Source organism: Mandrillus leucophaeus, unplaced genomic scaffold (genome assembly GCF_000951045.1).
Source record: "Mandrillus leucophaeus isolate KB7577 unplaced genomic scaffold, Mleu.le_1.0 Scaffold79, whole genome shotgun sequence".
Lineage (NCBI taxonomy): Eukaryota > Metazoa > Chordata > Mammalia > Primates > Cercopithecidae > Mandrillus > Mandrillus leucophaeus.
In genome coordinates this window covers 3,120,604-3,132,157 of record NW_012108585.1, presented here as the reverse complement: position 1 = coordinate 3,132,157, position 11,554 = coordinate 3,120,604, and the positions used below count along the sequence as shown (strand labels likewise).

The 11,554-nt window shown below is 44.0% G+C and overlaps 1 protein-coding gene across 1 annotated transcript in view; it reads left to right on the top strand.

Annotated features, from left to right (window-relative positions):
• LOC105529909 overlaps nt 1-5,613 on the top strand; it is a 20,269-nt gene extending 14,656 nt beyond the window's left edge. The window contains 4 exon segments of the mRNA XM_011967182.1: nt 4,869-4,943; nt 5,057-5,468; nt 5,470-5,570; nt 5,573-5,613. Coding sequence (XP_011822572.1) covers nt 4,869-4,943; nt 5,057-5,468; nt 5,470-5,570; nt 5,573-5,613 — 629 coding nt within the window.
• The last annotated feature ends 5,941 nt before the right edge of the window (nt 5,614-11,554 follow it).

Sequence of the window (11,554 nt, the reverse complement as noted above, 5' to 3'; positions counted from 1 at the left end):
TCTATCTATCTATCTATCTATCTATCTATCTATCTATCTATCTATCTATCTATCTATCTTACAGATTACCAATATCAAGAATGAAAGAGAGGACTCACGACACAGCCTATAGACATTAAAAGGTTAATTGGAAAGTGTTAGGAACTGCTTCATGCCAACAAGTTTGACAATGCAGATGAAATGGATACATTTCTTGAAAGACACTGTGTTAGTTTCCATTTGCAGCTGTAATAAATTACCAAAAACACAGTGACCCAAAAACTACACAGATTTAGTATCTTACAGTTTCAGAAGCCAGGAGTCTAAACTGGGCTTCCTCTGGCTGAAATCGAGGTATTGACAGCACTGTGCTCCTTCTGCAGGCTCCAGGGGGGGATCTGTCTCCATCCTTTCCCAGCACCCTCCAGCTGCCAGCATATTCCGTGGCTTCTGGCTCGCAGCAGCAATCACATCACTCTGACCTCTGCTTCTCTGGTCACATCCCCTCTCTGGCTTGGTTTTTTAAAAAATTTTTTACTTCCATAGGTTTTGGGGGAACAGGTGGTATTTGGTTACATGAGTAAGTTCTGTAGTGGTGATTTGTGAGATTTTGATGCACCCATCACCCAAGCAGTATACACTGAACCCAATTTGTAGTCTCTTACCCCTCACCCCCTTCCCATCCTTTCCCCATGAACCCCTACAGTCCATTTTATCCTTCTTATGCCTTTGCATCCTCCTAACTTAGCTCCCACTTATGAGTGAGAACATACGATGCTTGGTTTTCCATTCCTGAGTTACTTCACTTAGAATAATAGTATCCAATCCCATCCATTTGCTGTGGATGCCATTCATTCCTTTTTATGGCTGAGTAGTATTCCATCATACATATACCACAGTTTTTTAATCCACTCATTGATTGATGGGCATTTGGGCTGCCTCCACATTTTTGCAATTGTGAATTGTGCTGCTATAAACATGCGTGTGCAAGTATCTTTTTCATGTCATGACTTATTTTCCTCTGGGTATATATCCATTAGTGGGATTGCTGGATCAAATGGCAGTTCTACTGTTAGTTCTTTAAGGAATCTCCACACGGCTTTCCATCGTGGTTGTACTACTTTACATTCCCACCAGCAGCTAGAAATGTTCCCTTTTCACTGCATCCATGCCAACATCTATTACTTTTTGATTTTTTGATAATGGCCATTCTTGTAGGAGTAAGGTGATATCACATTGTGGTTTTGATTTGCTTTTCCCTGATCGTTAGTGACGTTGTGCTTGTTCTCATGTTTGTTAGCCATTTGTGTATCTTCTTTTGAGAATTGTCTATTCATGTCCTTAGCTCAGTGTTTGATGGGATTGTTTGCTTTTTTCTTGCTAATTTGTTTGAATTCCTTGTAGATTCTGCATATCAGTCCTTCGTTGGCTATATAGATGGTGAAGATTTTCTCTCACTCTGGGTTGTCTTTTTACTCTGCTGATTGTTCCTTTCGCCATGCAAAAGTTCTATAATTTGAGTAAGTCCCACCCATTTATCTTTATTTTTGTTGCATTTGCTTTTGGGTTCTTGGTCACGAAGTCTTTGCCTAAGCCGATGTCTAGGGGGTTTTTCCAGTGTTATCTTCTAGAATTTTTATTTTTTCAGGTCTTAGATTTAAGTCCTTGACCCATCTTGAGTGGATTTTTGTGTAAGTTGAGAGATGAGGATCCAGTTTTATTCTACGTGTGGCTTGCCAATGATCCCAGCACCATTTGTTGAATAGGGCCCTGTCTCCCTCTTACAAAGACTTGTGATTACATTGGATCCGCCCATATAATCCAGGATGAATTTCTGATCTACAGACCCTTACTTTAATAACATTTTTTAAAGTCCCTTTTGTCATGTACAGTAACACATTTACAGGTTCAGGGGACGAAGATATGGGCCTCCTTGGGAGGCCATTCTGCCTACCAGAGATGCAAATACCAAAATGGATGGACAAAGAAATAGAATACCTGAATAGTCCTGTATCTATTAAAAAACCTGAATGTGTAGTTTAAAAATCTTCCCACAAAGAGACCTCTAGGCAGACATGGCTTCATTCTGTCAAGCACTTAAGAAAGAAATGAACCTTAACTCTTCACACTGAACACAAAAATTAACCTGGAATGGATCATAGACCTAAACTTGAAAGCAAAAACTATAAAACCTCCAGCAAAAAACCAAAAGAGAGCATGCTTATAACTCTGAATAGGCAAATAATTTTTGGTACGACACAAAAAGCATGAACCATAGAAGAAAAGTCAGTATATTTTCCATCAAAATAAAAATCTTTGCTCTTCCACAGATATTAAGACAATGAAAAGGAAAACTACAGGCTGGGAGGAAATATTCGCCATACATACATCTGACAAAGACTGCTTTCCAGAAGGAAGTCTTATGATATAGTTTAAATATTTGGCCCCGCCCAACTTTCATTTGAATCGTAATCCCCAGGGTTGGAAGTGGGGCCTGATAGAAGGTGTTTTGGTCTTGGGGGTGGCTCCCTCATGGCTTGGTGTTGTCCTCAGGATGGTGATGAGGTCCTGTGAGATCTGGTTGTTGAAATGTGTGTGGCACCTCCCCCTTCACTCTCTCTTGCTCCTGCTTTTGCCATTTGATGTGCCTGCTACCATTTTGCCTTCCACCATGAATAAAAGTTCTGTGAGGCCTTTTCAGAAGGTAAGCAGATGCTGGCACCATGCTTCCTGTACAGGCTGCAGAACCTTGAGCCAATTAAACCCCTTTTGTTTATAAATTGCCCGATCTCAGGTATTTCTCTACAGCAATGCGAGAATGTCCTAACACATCTTACAACTCAAAAATAAGAAGGCAGACAATTCAATAGAAACAGTGGGCGAAAGAGATACACAAATAAACAATAAAACACATGTGAAGATACTCAATAGCGTTAGTCACCAGGAAAAGACTTATTAAAACCATATTGATATGCAACTACTCACCCACTCAAATGGATTAAATAAAAAAGGGATGAAAATACCAAATGTTAGCAAGAATGTGAAATACCTCAACCTGTCATATGTTGCCGGCAAGAATTAAAAATAGTACCATCGGCCGGGCGCGGTGGCTCACTCCTGAATCCCAGCACTTTGGGAGCCAGGCGGATAACCTGAGGTCAGGAGTTCAAGACGGGCCTGGCCAACATGGTGAAACCCCATCTCTACTAAAAATACAAAAATTATCTGGGCTTGGCAGCAGGCACCTGTAATCCCTGCTACTTGGAAGGCTGGGGCAGGAGAATCACTTGAACCCAGGAGATGGAGGTTGCAGTGAGCCGAGATCATGCCACTGCATTCCAGCTTGGGTGACAGAGCAAGACCCTGTCTGGAAAACAAAACAAAACAAAAAAAAATCACTTTGCAAAACAGTTTGGCAGTTTCTTATCCAGTTAAATACATATTTTTATGTAATCTGGCAATTTCATTTCTATAATTTTAGTCTTGATAAAACATATGAAACATGTTCACACAAGGACTTGTCCATTAATAATCACAGCCAAGGCTGGGCATGGTGGCTCATACCTGTAATCCCAGCACTTTGGGAGTCCAAGGCAGGTGGATCACTTGAGGTCAGGAGATCGAGACCAGCCTGGCCAACATGGCGAAACCCCATCTCTACTCAAAATACAAAAATTTTATGATGTTTCCCTTCCTGTGTCCAAATTGAATTTGTTCAATTCCCATCTGTGAGTGAGAACATGCGCTGTTTTTTTTTTTTTTTTTTTTTGTCCTTGCCATAGTTTGCTGAGAATGATGGTTTCCAGCTTCATCCATATCCCTACAAAGGACACGAACTCATCCTTTTTTATGGCTGCATAGTATTCCATCATGTATAGGTGCCACATTTTCTTAATCCAGTCTCTCATTGATGGGCATTTGGATTGGTTCCAAGTCTTTGCTATTGTGAATAGTGCCGCAATAAACATACGTGTGCATGTGTCTTTATAGCAACATGGTTTATAATCCTTTGGCTACATACCTAAACAATAATTTCTTATCTATGCCTGGTGGAGATCCTAGTACATTACTTTGCATATATGCATCTGGCAGGTACTTTACATAAAATTATTATAGGAATGAATGATTTGGTTGATGCTGATTAGTATCTCTGAGCTTTTGCTCATGCTGCCCTTCCTTTCTGGAAAACTCTTCTCACTTTAAGAGTCACTTCCTCCTGTAGTTCATTAATGTTTGTCAAATAGAATGATCTATTCCGAAGTTTCTGGAAGAATTAGCCCTTGCTACAGAGGGCCTGGTTTATTTAGTTTGTGTTCCCAGTAGAAACAGCCAAGACTGTCCTGAGGTCTCACTCCCAGAGAAAACGCAGCATGAACAGCATTCCCATCCCAAGTTTCATCATGAAACATGGCTGAAGGAAGGAGTAGGACCAGATGCTCTTTAAGGTCCCTTAGAGCCCCAGGATCATTGTGTTCTGGGGAATTCCCCGGCAGAATAGATGGCTGCGAGCAAGAGGCGAGTGTGAGCTCTCCTCCTCAGGTCTCTAGATGGATTCCAGCCTCTGGAAGGCTAGGACCTGGGAAAAGAATTTGCGCCCCTTCAGGACCCCACGCCTTCCTCTCCTCCAGCTCATTTCTCTCTTTCTTTGCCCCCATCTTCCCCTTTTCTTCTTCTTCTCTGCCAGCTTCTCCCCTTCTCTTCCTTTCTTTTCTGCTTCTCTCCTCCTACCTGTCCCACCGCACCTTCCCAGTATCACCACTTCCCTTTCACCTACTTTCCCGTCTTATCAGTCAGGTTCACCGTCCTTCTCTGATCGCCTGCGTTATCTTGCTTCCCTCCCACGCCCCGACACAGGCTCCCTCTTGCTGGCCTCCTCCCTCTCCTCTCAGCCCACCGGGAACCAGAGTCTCCTCTGGACGCCAAGAGACAGGAAAGGGGTGCTCTGGGCCGCGGCCTCACCCGTGGTGAGTGTGTGACGATCGGGGTGGCGGTGTCGCCGCGCTGGTGGCGGGAGGGAGGCTGGGCCCGTGGAAGAGGACCGCTGGGCTGATGGGTTCCCGCGCCCTCGCGCTCCCAGCTGCCAGCCCAGGGGCAGGTAGGGCGCAGGCGGCGGTGAGTGGCATCGAGAGCCTGCTGGAGAACCCGGTGCGCGCCGTGCTCTACCTCAAGGGTTCTGGGCCATCCATCGTGCAGAACCAGCAGAGCCTCGTCCACGTCCAGCGCCAGCGCATCGACGAGCAGGAGCGGCGGCTGGACGAGCTGAGCGCTGAGAACCGCAGCCTCTGGGAGCACCAGCAGCTGCTGCAAGCCCACCCTTGTGTCCGCCATCGTCGTTCCCGGTACTGGCCTTCTGGGCCACTGCTCTCGCCATTACCACTGGCGGCCGGGAACCTCCAGGACCAGGGACAGCGCTCAGCCGCCGCGCCACACCCCGCGCGCGAGCAGATGCCGCTTCAGCACCACGGACAGCTCCTGGCGCAGCCCAATCGCCCCACCAGCTCCCGGGACACTTGGGGCCGCTACATACAAGGAGTAGGAGGGTCTACCGAGTTGCTGCGCAGCTCCCGGAGTCCTTCTTCAGTACAAATCCCCCGCGCGCTCGGCAAGGGCGTCCTGAGCAGGAGACCTGAGTGAGCGGGGAGGAGTAGATGGGCACTGCTGTGGTGGGAGCAAGGGAAGAAAGTGCGTGTGAGAGGGAGACGGGGAAATAGAGTGCGCAGGAGTCTAAAGGACCGGGGTGATGTGGCGTGAAGGGGTGAGAAGATGCTTGGGAACAAAACCGTGACAGGAGATTTGGGGATGAGGAAGGAATGATATCCGTGCTTCAGAAAGTTTTGGAGAACGTTGGAGCAAAAAAGGAGTCAGCAGACCATCGGTAGGGGCAAAGGAGGAAATAAATGGGTCTAAGCAACTGGGGACGTTGAGAACTGGCAGATTTAAAGGGGACTAGACTGGCAGGAAGTTTGAGTGAAGATTAAACTGAAGAAAAGAGAACCATCGAAATATTTTTTTTAAGTTAGGAAAAATTTGGAAGGGAGTTTGGGTAGCAAAAGTATTTGAATGGAGAGTGAGATGTGAAAATATGGAGACTGGGAAAAAGGCATGTGTAGAGCTTTAACAGGGCTGGGGCCCAGGAAGAGTAGGACTTAGGTAGAAAGGAATTCAGGAGGCAGAGGACATAGCTGAAAAGCAGGAGTGATGTGGGAAAGCAGGCGAATTGGAGGCAGAGGAAGAGAAAGTGTAGCTCTTTACCTGTTGCAGTGGGAGTCACAGCCAGGAGTGGCTCATTAGGGGAAGCTTTATCTGCTCTGACTGGAGGGGGCACCGTTCTTCTGAATTCCCGCAGAGCTGAAGACTGGCAAAGAAACATCCAGTCAGACTATTGGAGGACTCAGGTATAGCTTGAGGATTTGGTGTGGTTATAGCTTTTTCCTCCGACTCAAGAAGGATTTCCATGCAAGGTCGTTGGCCATCATGGAAAGGGAATGATGATACGGGAAACAGTTGGCAGATGGAATTGGCATTTGGATGTCCTGTTTAAATCTTCCTGTTAAGGCCAGCAACTGCAAACCTGATTTCCTCTTGGTTATTTGCTGATCACTGAAATCTCATCTTGGGTCCTGAGAAAAATGTTAACTTCTCAGGACGTAGGGCCTCAAGCGCTTTCTTCATTCATGAGGTCCATGAACTGGGTATATGGGAAGAAGACATGAAAGGGGCTGGAATGCTCTCCCTCTGTACTGGAAGGCTGTGGCTATGTCAGCTTTATTTCTCTGGTTAGACAGGTCATGGGGAACAAAAGGGAAGAACAGCTGGAGGAAATCATACCTGGTCAGCACCCAGCCTTGACAATGGTGATGCTAAAGGGGATGGGGAGGGGGAGAGCAGAGCTGGGAATCTCATCTTCATTTAGTTTCATGTGTGCTTTAAGTCTGGGGGTACTCGTCAATATTTCCTGTATTCCGTAAAAGCTAATTTTCTTCTTGCATCTGCTGTAGAGTTACAGAAGTTGGGTTAGGGCATGTTAGCTCACAGAGTAGGTTGACCAGAAGCATGGAATCTGAGAGGTGATGATCTAACATGATCTGGCTTGGCAGACCTACAACATTCTATTCAGGCCCCCCAAAATATTCTGTTTTCTACCCCAACTTCCTCAATGGCCCATTTGTGCTTCCCTCAGTCCCACATTTTTGTTTGGTTTCGGTTTTGATGGTGGTAGTTTTGTTTACTTGTCTGGCAAAACAGAAAAACAATTTTCCCTCAATGCTGAAATCTCATCAAAAAGGAACATTTGGAGGGGTACAGTGGCCCACACCTGTAATCCCAGCACTTTGGGAGGTTGAGACGGGTAGATCACCTGAGGTCAGGAGTTCAAGACCAGCCTGGCCAATGTGGTGAAAACCTGTCTCTACTAACAATAAAAAATAAAATTTTATTTGCAGGCAAGATGGCCAAGTAGGAAGAGCTCTGGTCTGCAGCTTCCAAAGAGATCAATGCAGAAGGCCGTGATTTCTGCATTTCCAACTGAGGTACCCAGCTTATCTCATTGAGACTGGTTAGACAGTGGGTGCTGCCAACAGAGGGTGAGCTGAAGCATGGTGGGGTGTTGCCTCATCTGGGAAGCTCAAGGGGTCAGAGAACTCCCTCCTCTAGCCAAGGGAAGCTGTGAGGGATTGCGTCTTGAGAAACGGTGTACTCCAGCCCAGATACTACGCCGTTCCCACAGTCTTCACAACGCGCAGACCAGAAGATTCCCTCAGGTGCTTACACCACCAGGGCCCTGGGTTTCAAGCACAAAACTGGGCGACCATTTGGGCAGAGACCGAGTCAGCTGCAGGAGCTGTTTTTCATACCCCAGTGGCATCTGGAATGCAAGTGAGACAGAACTGTTTACTTCGCTGGAAAGGGGGCTGAAGCCAGGGAGCCAAGTGGTCTAGCTCAGCAGATCCCACCCCCATGGAGCCCAGCAAGCTAAGATCCACTGGCTTGAAATTCTCACTGCCAGCACAGCAGTCTGAAATCGAGCTGGGATGCTCGAGCTTGGTGGGGGAGGGGTGCTTACAGCACGAGGGCCCTGGGTTTCAAGACGTTTCACAGGGAGACCCCCTAGATACTCACATCTTTACCCACAGTCATAAAGATGTTTCATAAGGAGACAAAATCTAGAAGAAATAGATAAGTTCCTGGACACATATACCCTCCCAAGACTAAACCAGGAAGAAGTCGAATTCCTTCTGAAATTCTGAATAACAAGTTCTGAAATTGAGGCAGTAATTAATAGTCTACTAACCAAAAAAAGCCCAGGACCAGATGGATTCGCAGCCAAATTCTACTAGAGGTACAAAGAGGAGCTGGTACCATTCCTTCTGCAATTATTCCAAACAATAGAAAAAGAGGGACTCCTCCCTAACTCATTTTATGAGGCCAGCAACATCCTGATAACAAAACCTGGCAGAGACACAACAAAAAAGGAAAATTTCAGGCCAATATCCCTGATGAACATCGATGCAAAAATCCTCAATAAAATACTGGCAAACCAAATCCAGCAGCACATCAAAAAGCTTATCCACCAGGATCAGGTCGGCTTCATTCCTGGGATGCAAGGCTAGTTCAACATACACAAATCAATAAATGTAAGCCATCACATAAAGAGAACCAATGACAAAAACCACATGATTATCTCAATCGATGCAGAAAAGGCCTTTGATAAAATTCAATATCCCTTCATGCTAAAAACTCTCAGTAATCTAGGTATTCGTGGGACATATCTCAAAATAATAAGAGCTATTTATGACAAACCCACAGCCAATATCATACTGAATGGGCAAAAACTGGAAACATTCCCTCTGAAAACTGGCACAAGACAAGGATACCCTCTCTCAACACTCCTATTCAACATAGTATTGGAAGTTCTGGCCAGAGCAATCAGGCAAGAGAAAGAAATAAAGGGTATTCAATTAGGAGGAGAGGAAGTCAAATTGTCTCTGTTTGCAGATGATATGATTGTATATTTAGAAAACTCCATCATCTCAGCCCAGAAACTTCTTAAGCTGATAAGCAACTTCAGCAAAGTCTCTGCATACAAAATCAGGGTACAAAAATCACAAACATTCCTATACACCAATAACAGACAAACAGAGAGCCAAATAATGAGTGAACTCCCATTCACTATATCTACAAAGAGAATAAAATACCTAGGAATACAACTTACAAGGGATGTGAAGGACCTCTTCAAGGAGAACTACAAACTGCTGCTCAAGGAAATAAGAGAGGACACAAACAGATGGAAAAACATTCCATGCTTATGAATAGGAAGAATCAATATCGTGAAAATGACCATAGTACCCAAAGTAATTTATAGATTCAATTATATCCCCATCAAGCTATCATTGACTTTCTTCACAGAATTAGAAAAATCTATGATTAACAAATTAAATATCATATGGAACCAAAAAAGAGGCCATATAGCCAAGACAATCCTAAGCAAAAAGAACAAAGCTGGAGGCATCGCGCTACCTGAATTCAAACTATACTACAAGGCTACAGTAATCAAAATAGCATGGTACTGGTACTGAAATATACATATGGACAAATGGAACAGAACAGAGGCCTCAGAAATAACACCACACATTTACAACCATCTGATTTTTGACAAATTGACAAAAACAAGCAATGGGGAAAGGATTCCCTATTTAAGAAATGGTGTTGGGAAAACTGGCTAGCCCTATGCAGAAAACAGAAACTGGACCCTTTCCTTACACCTTATACAAAAGTTAACTCAAGATGGATTAAAGACTTAAACTTAAGACTTAAAACCATAAAAACCCTAGAAGAAAACCTAGGCAATACCATTCAGGACATAGGCATGGGCAAAGACTTCATGACGAAAACACCAAAAGCAATGGTAACGAAAGCCAAAATTGACCAATGGGATCTACTTAAACCAAAGAGCTTCTGCACAGCAAAAGAAACTATTACCAGAGTGAAGAGACAACCTACAGAATGGGAGAAAAATTTTTGCAATCTGATAAAGGGCTAATATCCAGAATCGACAAGGAACTTAAACAAATTTACAAGAAAAAACAAACAACCTCATCAAAAAGTGGGTGAAGGATATGAACAGACACTTCTCAAAAGAAGACATTTATGTGGCCAACAAACATATGAAAAAAAGCTCATCATCACTGGTGATTAGATACATGCAAATCAAAACCACAATGAGACACCATCTCACGCCAGTTAAAATGGCAATCATTAAAAAGTCAGGAAACAACAGATGCTGGAGAGCATGTGGAGAAATAGGAACACTTTTACACTGTCGGTGGGAGTGTAAATTAATTCAACCGTTGTGTAAGACAGTGTGGTGATTCCTCAAGGATCTAGATCCAGAAATACCATTTGACCCAGTAATCCCATTACTGAGTATATACCCAAAGGATTATAAAGACACATTCTACTTTAAAGACAAATGCACACATATGTTTATTGCAGCACTATTCACAATAGCAAAGACTTGAAACCAACCCAAATGCCCATGAATGATAGACTAGATAGAGACAATATGGCTCATGTACACCATAGAATACTATGCAGCCATAAAAAAGGATGAGTTCATGTCCTTTGCAGGGACATGGATGAAGCTGGAAGCCACCATTCTCAGCAAACTAACACAGGAACAGAAAACCAAACACCACATGTTCTCACTCATAAGCGGGAGTTGAACAATGAGAACACATGTGCATGGGGGAACATCACACACTGGGCCTGTCTGGGTGTGGGGGAGCTAAAGGAGGGATAGCATTAGGAGAAATGTAGATGAAGGGCTGATGGGTGCAGCAAACCATCATGGCACATGTAAACCTTTGTAACAAATTTGCACATTCTGCACATGTATCCCATAACTTAAAGTATAATAAAAAATTAAAAAATTTGAAGTATAATAAAAAATTAAAATAAAAAATAAAAAATTTAGCCAGTCATGGTGGAGCATGCCTGTAGTCCCAGCTACTTGGGAAGTTGAGATGGGATAATCACTCAAACCCTGGAGGCAGAGGTTGTAGTGAGTGAGATCGCACCACTGCACTCTAGCCTGGGCGTCAGAGTGGGATTCTGAAAAAAAAAAAAAAAAAAGGAGCATTCTTCAAAGATACTAAATGGACTTTTCCTTAAGTGGGGAGAAAACATTTTCCTTCTTTGGGGTAAATGCCAAAGAGTACAATTGCTGAGTCACATGGCAAGTGTACGTTTGGTTTTATTAAAAACTGCCAAAATATTTTCCACAGTGGCTGTGGGAAGGGAAGGGAAGGGAAGGGAAGGGAAGGAAGAGAAGATCTAGTCACACCAATGACGCATGAGTTGTCCAATGTCTTAGCATTCTTGCTAGGATTTGGTGTTTGGTTTTTTTTTTTATGTTATCCATTCTAACAGGCATAGCAATAGCTTATGTGGCTTGAACTTGCATTCCCCTAAGGGCTAATGGTGCTGATCCTATTTACATGTGCATATTTGCTGTTCACGTCCTTTCTTTGGTGAAATGTCGGTTCATGTCTTTTGCCCATTTTCTCATGGAATATAT